Source organism: Sceloporus occidentalis, unplaced genomic scaffold (assembly GCF_023333645.1).
Source record: "Sceloporus occidentalis isolate IW3139 unplaced genomic scaffold, rSceOcc1.0.p SCAF_4, whole genome shotgun sequence".
Lineage (NCBI taxonomy): Eukaryota > Metazoa > Chordata > Lepidosauria > Squamata > Phrynosomatidae > Sceloporus > Sceloporus occidentalis.
In genome coordinates, this window is record NW_028316984.1 from 148,752,016 (window position 1) to 148,769,071 (window position 17,056).

A 17,056-nucleotide genomic window follows, 5' to 3' on the forward strand; every position below is an offset into this window, starting at 1 on the left:
GAATGTGGAGAGTCCATTGAATTATTTTGTTGTTGCTTTTGATGGTTTAAGTTGTCTGTAAGTCTCTGAGAGAGCACATTATGCTTAGAACACTGGACATTAAAATATTTAGATGCAATGGCTATTGGGTATAGATTCACTTGCATATTTTTAGCCACAGTTGTGAAATCTCGTTCCTTAGTAGTGCTCAAATTGGAGAATATTTTAGATGTCCTATCCAACCTTCCCATTTAAGCTGGTCTGTTTATAGGATCCTGCCTGATCTTGGTAGCTAAGCAAGGTCAGTTCTGGATAGCACTTGGATGGGAGACCGCCAATGAATACCAGATGCTGTAGAGGCTATGAGGCTGAACAGACAGCCCCTAAGGGGTGGCCTGCAGCCACCTCTTTCATCGCCAGACTGGGGCTGCGGCAACTACACGCTGCGGCTTCAATCTGGCATTTTCGCAGTGCTGCAAAGGAGCTGCAAAAAGCATTTCCTTTTTGTGCCATGGAAAGGGCGGCCTACCCGCGGTGGCAGCGGCTTTTCACCGCTTCTTCAGCGCAGCCCTACATTTCAGAGGAAGGAACTGGCAAAAACACTTTTGAGTATTCCTTGTCTAAGAAACCCTTATAAAATTCAAGGGCCACCCTAAGTCGACAGGCAACTTGAAGGCACATATATGCATACATATTTAGATCTTTCTTATTTTTAAATGACAAATGCAAATATCCATGGTTTCCTTTAGTCAAAGTATTGTTTCTGACCCAGGTCCTTAGGGTAGGGGGAAATTTTGGAATACGATTTTGAGGAAAAAGTTGAGCGAGGAAAAGAACTGTGTTCTTTAAATAAATGAATAAAGGTAAATTACATTGGTTATTGTTGGGATCATACTATTGGTCAAGGCTGTAATGAGAATAAATAGAATGAGAATGCCCTATTTTGTTAGTTTCTACTACATATTTAGTAAGTTTTCTTTATTTATTTGAATTATATTTTTCTCTCAGAATAGGGACCCAATATGGTTCAGTATTTGATTAACACAATAATTTATATTATTGAAGCAAAGTTCAATGTTATAATATTAAAACAGAATAAAATCAAAAGAATTTAAAAGCTCATCAGTTAAAATGCAATTGAATTAAAATAGAAGCTCATCTAATATTTATTTATTGCCACCTTTCTCCTGCTTTGGGACTAAAAGTGTCTTAAAACAAATCAATAAATCTTGCCAGAAACTAAAACCAGGCAGGCCTTTCCTGAATAAAAGTGCCTGGCCACAGAATGACTGCCCCCCACATCATGTATTAGCCCACCACTCTGTCCTTGTATATTTTTTTTGTGTGTGTTTTTAATAGATTATTTTAATTGTACATGTTTAATCCTGTTTTAAGGGGGGAATTTGGGACATAATTTTGTAAATGTGGATTTCAATATGTTGTGAGCCGCTTTGATTGTCTTGTAACAGAAAAGCAGGATATAAATAAAAGTGTTATTATTATTTATTAAAACAAAACACAGCAGGGTTGCTGTAAGTTGGAAATTACTTAAATGCACCCAACAAGTGGATGTTACATTATACACTCATCCCTCCATATTTGCGGATTTGATTATTCACAGATTTAATTAATATGTTCTCTCTAGGAATATCAAGGTCCTCCAGTGCAACTCCATGGTCAATTTACAGTAAAAGTTTCCCTGAAAGACCTAGAGAGTCCTAGAGAGGTGTCCTCTCAGGTAAAAATATGGTGTTTTTTGTTATTTGTGGTTTTTCCATATTCACGGGGGTCTTGTGCCCCTAACCCTAGTGAATATAGAGGAACAAGTGTATTTCTGTTTTAAAATAAATGTGCAGATAGGAAAAAAACATCCAGGCAGCAGTCTCTTTTGGCCAATTCATTACAACTTAATCATTACAACTTCCATATAACTTAATTAATGTCACTTTACTCACTCTAGAGAGCATAATCTTCTAGGTTCTTTTTCAGCAGAATTTTGATTGTCATGAATATATTGTTCTTGTATTAATGGATTCATAACACTCGGTAGAGGAGAAAGGAAAACATATTAAAGAAGGGTGGTTTCCCCCCAGAATTATCTAAACATAGAATGTAAGAAGAGTCCTGGGAACCATACAGAAGGTCTGTCAGATTCAGTGGCAGGCTATATGCCTGAGAGAAGCTTGCAAGAGGACATGAGGCTATAGGACTTTCCCTCTCAGGTTTCCCTATGGATATGTTTAGCACATTTCTTAGATGTACTATGTGCATGGTTGTTTTCTTTATCTTGATTCTCCCACTGTTCCATTTCTTTCAAATAATGCAGGTTCTTTTAGAGAAAGGAGAAAAAATATCTGCTTTTCTTACACTAAGTATGACCCGTTACAAACGGGCCTTAAAGTACGCGATGAGCACGTACTAGGGTTAGAAAGGGGTGTCCTTTCCGGACGTCCCTAACCCTAGTACACGCTCTGTGCGTAGAAAATGGCGTCGGCTGTTCCACACGGCCGCCGCCATCACTACATCACGACCACGCCGCCTCCAAACGAGGCGGCGCGTTTGTGACGTATTGGGGCTGCGCCAGGGCTCCTAGGGCGCCTTTTCTGCAACCCCAGAAGGAGCTCTGTTTCGGAGCTCCTTCCTGGCTTTCCATCGCTGGGCGCAGCCTTTCTCCTCCTCCCTGCCGTCGCGGGGTGTCCTTGGGGCTTGGAGCCCCAAGGACACCCCTTTCCAGGAGGCAGGGAAGCGGCGTTTTGCCCGCGGCCTGGAAAGAGGCGGATTAGGGCCTCAGCGGCTGCCGTTCTGGCTGCTAAGGCCCCGATCCAGCGGGGAAATGGGCGGGTGCAGGCCGCCGCTTTTCGGCGGTCTGTAACTCGCCTATACTATTAAAGTTCATGCCTATTGCTTACGGTCTTTTTTTTCTAAACTAAAAAACACAAAATACTGTAAGCTTTCCTCACAAGTACCTAGCTTCACAGTCTGATCACCATGTTTGCCCTTTTCTTTAGGTAATACCAAGTATTAGTGGTAAAATGAAATGTATTCTGTTTTATCCACCTTGTCAATAAATATATGTTTGTGGCTGAAAAAGAAGCTTTTTGCAATAAAGGAGACATGGACTAGGCAGCTTGCCCTTTTGCCTTTTGTATTGATTATGTCCTGTATTTTGTGTATCTGGTAGTGTTATTTGTAGAACAGAAGAAATATTTGGCTTCTAAAAGAAGTGTTGATAAAGATGGTGCTTGATTTGGGTCCTGAAGAGTAGGTAAGTGCTAAACAAGAGGCTAGAAGGTAGAAAACAGTAATTTTTCTCCCAGTTAGGAACATAGTATTTTAAAATTATATTATACTAGCTGAGGTGTATCTGGCACTGCCTGAATCCTTAATGTATGGCCCCAAAAGGTGTTCATGGGACCACCTATTTCCTCCTTGCTTCCTCCTTTCACTCTCAAGAATTTTATCAGCAGTAGTTCAAAAAGCTCTCTTTCACTTTTTGCCCTTTAAAAAAACAACAGCTGGGGCATCTTAGCAGCAAGGTCTTGGCTCTCTGCTGTTCCTTGTCTCTCCAACCCCGCCTCAGTCTTAGCAGCACTGCATCAGGAAACCCTCCCCTGTTTTCTGAATGAATTGTTTCTAGTGTGGGTGGAACCAGTAAGTAATAATTCCAAAAGCAGTCTATAGAGTCTCACTTCCACCCTTTCTTCAGGGATCTTACCAACAATATCTCAGAGAGCCTGTTTCCATTTTGCCACATTTCTCTTTTTAAAAAGCTGTAGGATTCTTAGCAGCCATTTCTTGGTCCTCTTTCCCCACATCAGGAGTTTTAATAGCAAGGAGTGCTTTCACCTGTTTTCTTGCCCATTAAAAAAAGAAAGAAGAATTAAGGCAAGATCACATTTGCTTCTTCAAAACTACCTTTTTGGATTTTTTATTTGAATCTGGCCACTTGCATCTTGGGCAACAACCAAGAACACTCATAAATTTTAATATGTCTACAATGATGTCCTGCTGAGAGATGGCAGACTCCCCCTTTTGGCTTCAAGAATGTCCCACCTTTGACATTTATAATTTTAAATGGGTCAGTGTGAGGTAGATGGCATTTTGCCCCCCACTTCTGTTCTGGTTTTTGTAGTTGAAACTTGGCACTGCAACTTAGGCAAAAACACTGTGAAATTTCTGAGCCAGCAAAAAGCTGGCTTTTCCCGTGCCGCCACAGCTTTGCGGTGCTTGGATAGCATGCAGCATCTAAATGCCACACTGCCAGAGCGCAGTGAAACCAGCCCTTGTGTGGTCAGGTGGGTGGCTTCCAGGCTGAATCAGGGTGGTGTCGGGGTGTGCATCATGTGTATGCCATGCCCCTCGCACTGCCCACAAGGTGGCTTTTAGTGCCAGTCTGTACCAGTCGTTAGTCTCAAAAGTGCAACAAGATTTTGGTGGGTTTTTCGGGCTATGTGGCCATGTTCTAGAAGAGTTTATTCCTGACATTTCTCCAGTATCTGTGGCTGGCATCTTATCTGAAGATGCCAGCCACGGATGCTGGCGAAACGTCAGGAATAAACTCTTCTAGAACATGGTCACATAGTCTGAAAAACCCACCAAAAACTATGGATGCTGGCCATGAAAGCCTTTGACTCCACATTGCAACAAGATTGTTTACCACTGAATGCAAAAGTTAAAAATAAACACTACTAACAACTAAAACATAGATAAAACAGACTAATTCAAAACAACAATAATCATAAAACATTACAACAGCACTCAAAATCTAGCCACCAAATGCCTGCCTAAATAAGTCATAGTCTTTCTTGTCTGAGTGTTAGTGAATATTTATTAACTACAGAATGACTTTTTTCATGTTAATTTCTCTGAAAGTATCTTAAACAAGATTGCTAAGTAACTAAAATATATTTGTGTTAATACCAAGGGAGAGTTCCTTGTGATGTAATCCTAAAATTGCTAGGATATGTGCTATAAATAGAGAACACATGAGATGAAGACAGTTTTATCAGCGAAATAGAGTTATTTAAAATATGAAAAATTGTTGACTTATATGTCTTTGACTAGAGTTCTAGAATATTTATTTTGCAGTTTCTGGGACATAAAATAACCAGAGGTAGTGCAAAGTATATAACCCACTAGGTATAAATCTACAAGACAGAATGGCCATATATCTTTAAAAAAATGTTTTATTTCCTAAAAGCCTATGATGATGCTGATGATGTTCTAATTCCTAATCCATACTTCTTGAAAAGTTAGTATTTTCAGCCTCTTAAGTAGAATCTAAATTTTCAGGCCAATCCTATCATTGCCTGACCATTTTGAGCCTGATAAATGTGGTATAGGCTTTCATTAGTGATACAATCTCTAAATTGTCCCCATGGAAGTAACTATTTTGTTTTTAAAAACCTGTGTGCCTTAAAATCTTTATAGTTTGTATGCTAGAATAACTATTTCCTTATTTGAAGTCTGTATTATACTCTTTGGCCAAAACCTGCTAGTTACCAACTAGTATAGACCCATTGCACTCAACGAAGCTTTCATAAGTATTCACTTGCCATAGAATCTCTGATTCTAATAGAATCGGCGAGTCTACTCTAGTTGTGACTGTTGGATATAGGCCATCACTGTTTTCAAAAAATGGGATCCAGTTTTGGTGCAGACATGAGTTTAGGAAGAACCACTGCTTAATTTTATGCCATGTATTTATAACCTTAGGTTAAGTCTTGGGTTTTGATCCACCAGTAAAACCAGTAATATATTTAATTACCAATGGTAAAAAAAGAAGAAATAGGGGAATAAAGTATGTGTTTGAAATTGATTTATAGTGATCCCTTGGTATCTGCTGGGGTTTGGTTCCAGGATCCACCATGGATACCATAATCCATGGATGTACATGTCCAATTATATACAATAGCATAGTGAAATGATGTCTCTTAAATAAAATGGCAAAATCAAGGTTTGCTTTCTTGATTTAATCCCCCCCCCCAAAAAAAAAAACCCTCTGTAAATGGTTGAATCCAAGGATACAGAATCTGTGGATATGGAGGGCCAACTAACAATTTCTGTTTTGTGACATGGCTTTAAAGAGATACTGCTGTATGTGGGAAGCTAGGGGGTAGTTAACCCCCTCCCCATGCTCAAAGAGTCTGTACATACAATTGAGTAAGTTAAATGCTTTTCATGTCTTCAGGGTTAGAAGAGTGAAAGAGCTTTGAGGTTGCTTAGCAACATCAGAACATGCGTCAGAAGTTGTAAGCGAGAAAGCCATATTGCCTTTTTATTTTTTTATTTTTTTGCCTTCAAAAAGCAAAATGACAATGCCAGTGCAATTATTTCTAAGGCAAACGTCAGTAGGAGTCTTGCTTGACCTTGTTAATTTTATTTAAGGCTGCAAACCTGTTCACACTTACTTCCAATTAAATCCTATTAAATTCCACTGAACTTCAATCATTGATCGATTGGGCTGTAACTTAAAGTTTTATTTATTTATTTATGGGAACAATTTATGGGCTGACTGCTAACTGAAATTATAGTATAGTATAAATAGTATATTTATAAATAAATTGTATAAATCATTTATAACATATACAATCAGGATGTTAGTTCTCCATAGGCCTAGACATCTTCACCTTGTCACGAATGAGAGAAAAACTGAAAACATTATCTCAAATTCTGAAGTGTCTATTACAACGTTATTATGATATATGGAAAGCTCCCATTTATTTTTGCCTCTAGTGCCCCCCCCCCCGTTGTAAAGGTGACACTGAGCTTGGTCCCCAATCCACAGAATCATAGAAAGAATATTCAAAAAGAATAAAATGGAATTAGAGAATACTAGAGTTGGAAGAGACCATAAGGGCACTCTAGTCCAACCTCCTGTCTTGCAGGAATACACTATCAAAGCACTCTCGACAGATGGCCATCTAGTCTCCCTTTAGAAATTTCCACCACTCTCCGACTCAACATGTTCCACAGTTGAACAGCTCTTAACATCAGGAGGTTCTACCTAATGTTTAGGTGCAATGTCTTTTCCTGTAGCTTTAATCCACTTCTCAGTGTCTTAGGACTTTATCACCCGGGGAAAATCAGGAGTTTAAACTGATTTTCCTGTGAAAATCGTGCAATCAGTGATTAAAATGTTCACACACATCTTGATTAAAGAGCCATTATCCCGGGAATAAACAGGCAATAAACAGCAACAATCATTCATAATTACATGCACATCATTTTGTCTACAACTAGTATCCACATGGGATGTTTCTATTTTATTTTGATGTCTAATTTAGGTGTGTGACAGACGCGCCTATAATGCGTACTAGGGTTAGGAAGGGGCGTATTAGGGTTACGAAGGGGCGTCACTTCCTGACGCCCCTCAACCCTAGTACGGACTGAGTCCGTACAAAATGGCGGCACCCATCCACACGGGGGGTGCCATTTTGACGTCGCAGATGCATAGCATCCGGACGTCGTGAGGCGGAAGTGATGCCACGAGTGCACGACTAGCGCCTCGCGGCGCCACTTCCAGGGCGCAGAAAGAAGCGCCATTTTGGCGCTTCTTTTCCACTGCGCCCAGGAACCGCGCAGTTTGGCCGCTGCGGTTCCCAGACCCAGGAACAGGTGGAGGCAGCAGACCGCCGCTTTTAGGCAGTCTGTAACGCGCCTAAGATACTGTTTTAGGGAGGAACATACAGAAGCCACACTGGCTAAATAAACCATGGATCTTCTCTCTGTGGATCTTTGAACTCTATACTCTGCTTGTCCTTCTCCCAAGAACCCAATAAATAAATCACAAAGTGGGTTGTTTCTGTAGCTTGTCTGGGGAGAGAAAAACCTAATTTTCAGGTTCAAATATCAATAAATAAACCCACTCTTGCTTTTCATGGGAGAGATTGGGCAGTATGTGTCAGGATAGTGCCTTGTTCCTGACAAGTGTGAAGTCCATATTGTGATGTACTTTCTCTTCTGTTTTGGGGTAGCAGTTTCCACAGATCTACGAGCCTCTTTTCAGATTGTGCAAGTGCTTGACAGATTTATATGTCAAGAGGTACATCCCAAGTAGATTGAATGGAGCGTAACAGAATTTTTAAATGAAAAAATTACAATAATAGAAAAAATAGACTACTTTCCATTTATATTTCATTTTATTTTCATAGTTAAATTTTATTTTTAGGAAATAAAATTGACCCCCCCAGTTATTTACAAATAAGTCCCCTTGCTTGATTAATTAGAATTTGACAGTATGAATTTCATTATTAACAAATACCTCTCCCATACACATATATCCAATTCATTATTTGTATTTAAAGGAGCTTGAAATGTTTGGCTTTAATTTTGCTATTAATTCATTTATTTAATTTATATTCTGCCTTTTAGATTCAGGATTAAAACAAAGTAGTGACCTTGGGAAAGTCACATGTCTCAACATCAGGGGAAGGCAATTGCAAACACCCCCTGAAGAAATCTTGCCAAGAAAACCCCGTGATAGGTTCACGTTAGGATAGCCATATGTCAGAAATGACTTGAAGGCACACAACAATAACAGCAGCTTAATTTAGAAACTATTAATACAAAAGTTAAAAGAAAATTAAACCACAATTCTATTTAAAGCACACAAGTTAAAAAGAAGAAGCTAAATCCTGTTTAAAAAACACATTTAAACCATGATGAAATAGAAGCTCAGTACATTTCATTAAAATCTTCATCTGCTGTAAAAAATAAAAACCAAATGCTCCCAAGTCCCATTCCAGAGAGGCGGCTCAGAATGATTTTGTGGGCAATGGTATCAAAAGCCACTGAGTGGTCAGGCAGAACCAACAGGTCAACATTCACTCTGTCTGATTATCTGGGTGGGTCAGTCACCAAGGCCTGAAATGCATGGGCCAAATAAAGTGGCTTCTGGCCGCTTTGGGGGTGTGGCATTTAGATGACACACGTCTCCAAACTGGCTGGAAGCCGCTCTGAGGATACACTAAGGCAGCAAGAGCTGGACCTTTTAGGAGCGAATTAAATCCGCTCCAGCCGGTGGTCACGTGGAACTGGTGTTATGAGGGCATAAAACCACCAATCTCTCTAGTGGCTGGCCATTTGCCCCCTCCCATTGTTTCCCAAACTTGACTTCCCACAGGATTCCTATTCCCCTCTCAATAAACCAGCATTTATCGTAACGCTATATCACCCTGTTATCTTACCACCATATTATCATTACATCATGTTGTCATATCGTGAAAGAACCATGCATATGGATCTGACAGTAATGAACATGTTATTTTGGCTTCAGAGTGTAAAACAAAACAAACAAGCTTCATTTATATACCGCTTCATACCGCCTAAGCAGTGTCTAAGTGGTTTACAACTGTAAGCTAATTTCCCCCCAACAATCTGGGTACTCATTTTAGTGACCTCAGAAGGATGCAAGCCTGGGTCGAGCTTGAGCCCTTTTGCTGGTCTTGAACTTGCAACCTTGTGGTTTTTTTGAGTGAGTGGCTGCAGTACAGGCATTTAATCACTGCGCCACCAGGGCTCCTGCAAAGTCTGAAGAGAACAAAGTAGGGACTCATGAGGAGCACTAACACCTACTTTACTGTGTCTGTAGTTTCTGGTAAAATTGAGGTTGGAATATTTTAGAAATTGTTATTTTCTAATGAATAGTTCTAGGCCATGTTCTTTGGCCCCAAGTCAACCAAAGCTATCTCTGTCCCATAGCCAGGTCTGAAGCTAATTTGAAATGGATATCGATAATCTGTTTAATCCAAGAACTCCTGGAGCTGGGAAACCACTATGCCCTCCAGAGCCCTGCCCAGTATGATACGATATACGATCTATACAGTAAATCAAAAATAGTGGTGGCTGTTTCTATACATTCAAGAAACTGGTAATCTAAGGTTTTACGCATTGGTGATTTGATATTTAACTATTTGTACGTTGTCTACTTTTAGCGGTATGCCATAAAAGCATTTTTTTTATAGACTGGGTGCCTGATTTTGGCAGTCTCTGCTCGGTGAGATAACAAGCATTGCTTTTTCTATTTTTTGCCTCATATGAGTTCAAAGCTAATGGTCTTACATTCAATATTGAAGTGGTTTTTGTAATCTTATGTTCTTCTATAAACGTATATGACATAGATTAAAAAGGTGTATGCCCCTTTATGCCTTTTTAGCTGACCTTTCCCCCCCTAATTAGACTTTTTACCTTTGGTAGATCTTTCTAAAGGTCACAGATGGAGAAGCGAGTATTCCTCATTGAATTATAATGTTTCTCCCTTCAAGGTGTTTGCACTAGATAAGAGGTAATATTACTGGTCAAAATAATAAAGAAATGATCAGGTATTATAGTTATTGAAGGGCAATGCTGGGAGAACACTGTGGCCAGTTGTATCTGTAGATGTCTGAACTTTTAATATGAAAGCAATGCCACATTCTGTCATTGAGGGACATTCTACCACAGAATATGACTGAAGCTTCTTTCCTGACTATTTTTCAGTAGGATATGCAGACTTAGATGTCCCAGTCTGGCTTTAAATGTATGAATGTTCATTTTTAAAAATATTTTTTGCTGTTCTTTGATTATATTAAAATTTAATTTTTTAAAAAATACTATATCTTGTAAACTGCCTTCAGGAGGCCTTACTTTGAAAAACAGCATGTGTTCTTTAAAAAAAAGAAAAGAAACTGCATATATGTTTTTTCCAGATTTGTTTTCTTCTCAGCTGTCCAGATTTACAAATTTTACAAACACTTGTAAGAAGCAGAAAGTCAGTAATTGTCAAGATCAGCGGACTCAGTTCCCAGTAACAAAGAGAACATCTTAATGTGATTAAAACAAAAGATTTTATTCCAGAAATTAAGACAGAAGTTCCTCTGTCCAGGGTTCGTGGCGGAACTGAAAAGTTTCCTCCCTGGATCATACTTAAGAGTTCCCATCATCCAGCCCGGCTCCCCGGCCCTGGAGGTGCAGTGGTTAAATGCCTGTACTGCAGCCACTCACTCATAAACCACAAGGTTGTGAGTTCAATCCCATCTAGGGCTTCAGGGTCCACTCAACCTTGCATACTTCCATAGATTGCTAAAATGAGTACCCAGCTTGTTAGGGGACAATTAGCTTATACATTGTAAACCGCTTAGGGAGTCCTTAAGTGCACTGTATAGAAATGTACTTGCTATTGCTATTTGATCTGGATCAAAGTGACTTTTTATGTTTCCTCTTTCCTTTCCTGCATTATCATTCAGTCGTACTTAAGGAAGGAGAGCATCCATGATTTACAGCCCTGATCTGCTTGCAGGAACAATAGGGTTAGAAAACCAAAAATCTCTCTCACGACTGTACATTTGCCCCCTCCCATTCTTTCCCAAGCTTGACTTCCCACAGGATTCCTATTCCCCTCTTAATAAACCAGCTTTTATCCTAATGCTATATCACCATGTCATCTTACCACCATATCATCATTACATCATATAATTATGAGAGAACCATGCATATGGACCCAACAGTAAGGAACACATTATTTTGGCTTCTGAGTGTAATAGTCATCTACAAAGTAGGGAGGCATGCGGAGCACTAACACCTACTTTGCCGTGCCTGTAGTTTCTGGTAAAATTGTGGTTGGAATATTTTAAAAATGGTTATTTTCTAATGAATGGTTAATGATTAAATGGAAGGAGAATGAGCTTATCTCCATAATGTGAAACAGGGAAAGCAGAAACTATAATGGAGCATGATTTAATTAATTTCAGTGAGACAAAAAACTGGATTGTTTGATTTTTCATCACACTGTCTCTTCTATCAGCTATTAAGTTGCTAAAAGAGTAAGCATTTGAATTTATTATGCCCCTTTCCCATGCAAAATGCATTAGCCTTTTTACTTTAAGCTTGGGAAAAAACTGACTGCTTGCGTAAAATAATTTTCAGATTTTTCATACCTCTGTTTTCTGTCTAGTTACATTTATGTTTGGTTTCCTCTGAATTAATAGTCTCCTTATCTTGATGTTCATAAATATGTTTATGATTTGCCTAAAGTGTCACATGTTAAGTAATAAAGGATATGACATCTTCTGGCCAAATTTATATGTTTCACTATGAAACAGAAACATAAGAAAATGAGGCCTCTATTGAAATTGAGTGGCCCGAAATGAAACTAGATATAGCCTGCAAGCACTGGTGAAGGAAGAATCCTATAACTCTCATAGAGTCCTTAATCATAAAGGACAGGATGAAAGTCCAGGTAAAATGCCTGTGAGTTATTGAGAAGGAAGCTTGTGTGTATATATGTGCCTTGATGTTGCCTGTCAACCTGTTGCAGCCCCATTAATTTCATGGGGTTTTCTTAGGCAAGGAATACTCAGAGGTGGTTTTGCCAGTTCGTTCCTTTGCAGTATAGCCTATTTAGTATTTGTTGTGGTCTACCATCAAAGTACTAACCAAGGCTGGCCCTGCGTAGCTTCCAAGATCAAATGGAATCTTCTGCCTGTAAGATATTTAGGCCCTTCTTAGCTGCAACCTTTTTAAATCTGTACCTAGTATATGAATCAGGGATCATAACAAGAAAGGGGAATTCTTCTGAACAGTCTTTATATACTCACTATAATGGAATTACAGTCCTTTTACAAAGCCAACTAAATTCTAAATGTTTGGCCAAAAGAATCCAGTTCATCACCTTCCTCAAAGTGAGATCTCCCTGGTACACAGAACTTACTTGGGCCCCTCAAGTGCAAAAATAATCTGGGTTGAATCCTTGTTGTTCATACATGTCCCAAATGCACTTGATGCACTGGGGGGGGGGGGGGAGCTGGCAAAAAAAAAAACAAAAACCCACAATTAACCTGGGATATTCCATACTGTTTTTTTCCTGAGTTTTCTTGAAAGATCCTCATCTTTCACAGTGTGAATAAATTTCTGAATTGATTCAGATCCCTCTGTATCATTCAAGGGAATGGAAGCAGCTCCATTTTATCCCAAAATGATGGCATGTGTGAATAACAAAGGGGCTACAATGGCTCAAAGAGATTTGCGAACCCAAAACAAAATGAGAACAACAAACTCTATATACATCAGTGCGGCAATCTGCATCTCTTCAGGATAAAAAAAAAAGAGTGTGAATGCCCCCTTGGTATACTAAGTTCCTTCTCATTCAGCTTTGTTTAGGCATCAGGCTTGCAACAGTCTTAAAGAATGCACTGTGTCAGGAGAGTGTTTAGTTCACATTGGCGGGCTACAGACCGCCCCTTTGCGGCGGTCTGCTGCCGCCGCCGCTTGCTCCGTGCGGGAGTCGTAGCAGTCACACCGCGCGGCTCCCGCGCGGAGCAAAAAAGGAGCTCCAAAATGGAGCTCCTTCTTGCGGCGCCTCTGTGACGTCGCAAGGCGCCGCTGGCGCATTCGCGACGTCATAGGTGCCGTGACACGTCTGGACGCTATGCGTCCGATACGTAAAGATGGTGGCGCCCGTATGAACAGGGCGCCGCCATCTTGTACGTATTCTATACGTACTAGGGTTAGGGGGGTGCGGAAGCACCGCCCCTTCCTAACCCTAGTACATATAGAATACGTACTAAATGGCGGTGTGTAACCCGCCATTGTAACTTTTGGCAAGGTCTCTCCCCACCCCTGAACTTCCTCTGAACTGATATGTGCCTGCAGTGCATTCCTCCTTTAAAAAGTGGAGGTCTTATGATGGGAAACTCACCATTCTGGTAGATTCTGCTCCAGATTTCTCTGCATTGACTTTGAGACTGGCCTTTTCAGGTCTTTTTGTCTCTAAATAGGCACTTATGTCAATGGTTGGATCCACTGGGCCCATTTTCATAGTTTACCGAGGTATTTATTCATGTTGACCATAACCTCAAAGTTGGACCCAAAGACTGACAATGATACATAGTCCAGTCTCAGTGTGAATTCCTGGTTTCCATAGATGCCCAGTTCTGAGACACAGCATTTTCCTCTCTCTGTTTGCAATTACTCATGCGCCTCTAATTTCAGTCATGGCAGCTTAAGAGCGTGTGAAGCCAGTGTAGTGTGGTGGTTTGAGTGTTGGACTATGACTCTGGATACCAGGGTTTGAATTGAAGCTTGGACATGTGAACTCACTGGGTGTAGGGTTGCCAAAATTCTCTACCACAAACCGGGACAAAATGTAGGACAAAATTTAGACCAAAATGTAAGACAATTGTAGAATAAAATTTATCTGAAAATGTAGGACATTTAAGGTCCGCCATTTTTCTTAAATGTCCTACATTTTGGGCTAAATTTTATCCTACAATTGTCCTACATTTTGGTCTAAATTTTGTCCTACATTTGTCCTGATTTGTGGTAGAGAATTATGGCAACCCTAACTGGGTGGCATTGGGAAGTCACACTCTCTCAGCCCCAGAGGATGGCTATAGACACCCCACCCCCTCTGAAGAGACATGCCAAGAAAACCCCTTGATAGGTTTTCCTTAGGGTCACCATAAGTCAGAAATGACTTGAAGGAACACAACAACAACAACAGCAGCATAAGTTACAGTTTTGCTTACCCCTTTCTGTGCAAAAGGGACAGCTGTCCTCAGTTTGTCTAACTCATTCCTTGAAATGGACATCTCTTTTAGACAGAGAAAGATGAGAGTTAATTCTGGAATGTGGCTGTGGGACCTAAGGCCACAAGAGGATGTTTTTGCTTACTAATTTAGGAGCTGAAGGCTTGTAGAAGGAATCTTAACTGCAGGTTCTATTCTGGACTGAAAGCCTGTAGAAGCCAAAGCTGTAAAAGTAAGTAAATCTCAGCACAGATGTGGAAGAATTCATTTGACCTAGCATTTGTTTTGTTGTGCAGCTGGGCTGTACTGGGCTCTGAGTCCTCACTGGTGAAAAGAAGGCAATTGCCTTGCCCAGAGGAAGGATGATTAGCCCAAATGATAACTGTGTCAGCATGTGTATTTGAGGTGGAACTTCTGATTTACTTGCAGACTCAGTAAGTAAGGCAAACTTGGTATGAATGAGAGATTTTAAAATGCATCTTGTGCTTATCACAGCGCACCAGTTGTGGGTGTAGAGATAAACTGCAGACTTTGGAAGGTGAAGCTCCACTCTCATTATGACCATGAAAACATGTAGCAATAGCAAGTACATTTCTATACCGCTTATCAGTGCACTTAAGCACTCCCTAAGCAGTTTACAAAGTGTAAGCTAATTGCCCCCAACAATCTGTAGGACTGCTGTTACATTGAATGGAAACACATCATACTGCTAGCACATGTGTCCTGAGAAAAAATGTCCTTTCTTCCCTTCTGCTGCAACCTAGGGACATTCTAGAGAAATAAATGTGCTAAGATCCTGGAGTGTTAATTTGCAGCCTGCTATTCTGCCTGCTAAAACCATTTTTTAAAATGGAAAATTTAAAAATATCACTGATTTCATAACGTGCTTATGGGAAACCCAAGACTTAAAAATATTGTCAATGATTCTTGGTGCCTATGCTTGGCTTCCTTAATGGGAAATTCATTGACAGGGTTGCAATAGCTTGTCTTTATAAAAGAAATGTTACATTTATATCTGTGTTTAACTATGATCTGAGGCTGGTGCTTTGTGAGTTAATTGTGTGAGTAAAGAGGGCAGCTTGCAGTTTGAATGTTAACAGAATAGTGAGTTGCTCTGTTTAAGTAACTAAAATAATAAAAGGGAATGGGGAGGCGTCTGTAACTTGTCAGGACAACATGTTAGATTTCAGAATGTCAGCAACTGTTTTTAGTTGTTGTCGTAAGCTTCAGAGCCAGTTTTTAAGTTGAAATTCCAAATTATGGGTGCAGTAGGGTTATTAGAAGGAGATGCGGTGGCTTTGTGGTTAAGACACCAATTCTGACAATTGAAAGATCAGAAGGTAGGCAGTTCAAGGCCCGAGTGATGCATGATGAGGTAAGCTCCTGTCATTAGTCCCAGCTTCTACCAACCTAGCAGTTTGAAAGCATGCAAATGCAAGTAGATAAATAGATAATGCTTCTCAGTGGGAAGGTAACAGTGTACTGTGCAGTCATGCTGGCCACATGGCCACCAGAGCAGTCCTCGGACAATGCTAGCTCTTCGGCTTAGTAACAGAGATGAACACCACCCCTACAGTCAGTTACGACTAGTTATTCATGCAAGGGATTACCTTTACCTTACCTTTTAGGGTTACTAGGAAAAAAAGGGGGAAAAAAAGAAAATGAGAGAGAGAGAGAGAGAGACAATCCTAACTCATCAAGAAAGTGTGATAGACACCACAAAATTGGACACACCTCAAGGTCTAGCAAATTCCTCACTTGCCTTGGAGACAGTTTCATTGTCCAAAAGGTGGAAGAGGCAACAAGGGGATCAGCTATTTTGGATCTGATCCTAATCAACAAGGATGACCTGGTTAATGGGTTGCAAATGGTGGGATCCTTAGGTGGGAGTGATTATGTACTACTGGAGTTTGTTATACAATGGAAAGGAAAAGCCAGGCATAGTCAAACATGCATTCTAGACTTTAGGAAAGTTGATTTTAGTAAACTTAGAGAAATACTGGGGTGATACCATGGTCAGGAATACTAAAAGAGAAGGCAATTCAAGTTGGATGGGAGTTTCTCAAAGGAGAGATACTGAAGCCACAATTTGAAACAGTTCCAATGAGGAAGAAAAATGGGAGATGTCTCAAGAAACCAGGACAGTTGACCAAGGAACTTTCAACTGAGCTAAGTTTTAAACGGAACAAGTATAAGAAGTGGATAAAACGGAGACATCACCAAAGAGGAGTTCAAACAAATAGCTAACCTGTGTAGAGGTAACGTCAGAAAAGCTAAAGCACAGAATGAACTCAGGCTTGCTAGAGAGGTTAAGAACAACAAAAAGGGCTTTTTTGGATATGTCCGCAGCAAAAGGAAGAAGGAAATGGTAGGGTTACTTTGTGGAGAAGATGGCAAAATGCTAACAGGGGACAGAGAAAAGGCAGAATTACTCAGTACCTTCTTTGCCTCAGTCTTCTCAGAAAAGGAAAAGGCTGCTCAACCTGAGGATAATGGAACAGAGGACAGAATAGAAGTTTGGCACAGAATAAGTAAAGAGATAGTACAGGAATATCTGGTTAATCTAAACAAAT

General features: G+C 40.1%; 2 protein-coding genes across 5 annotated transcripts in view; one reads left to right on the forward strand and one right to left on the reverse strand.

Moving 5' to 3' along the window:
- CHRM5 (cholinergic receptor muscarinic 5) overlaps positions 1 to 17,056 on the reverse strand; it is a 75,312-nt gene that overhangs the window by 15,900 nt on the left and 42,356 nt on the right. The window lies entirely within an intron of this gene.
- AVEN (apoptosis and caspase activation inhibitor) overlaps positions 1 to 17,056 on the forward strand; it is a 143,256-nt gene that overhangs the window by 4,597 nt on the left and 121,603 nt on the right. The window contains exon 1 of one of the 2 annotated variants that reach the window (XM_089521996.1): positions 9,520 to 9,588. The exons of the other annotated variant lie outside the window; for it this stretch is intronic. Coding sequence (XP_089378122.1) covers positions 9,535 to 9,588 — 54 coding nt within the window. The 5' untranslated portion in view covers positions 9,520 to 9,534. Of the gene's footprint in view, positions 1 to 9,519; positions 9,589 to 17,056 lie in introns of those variants that run through there. 2 annotated transcript variants of the gene reach the window in all.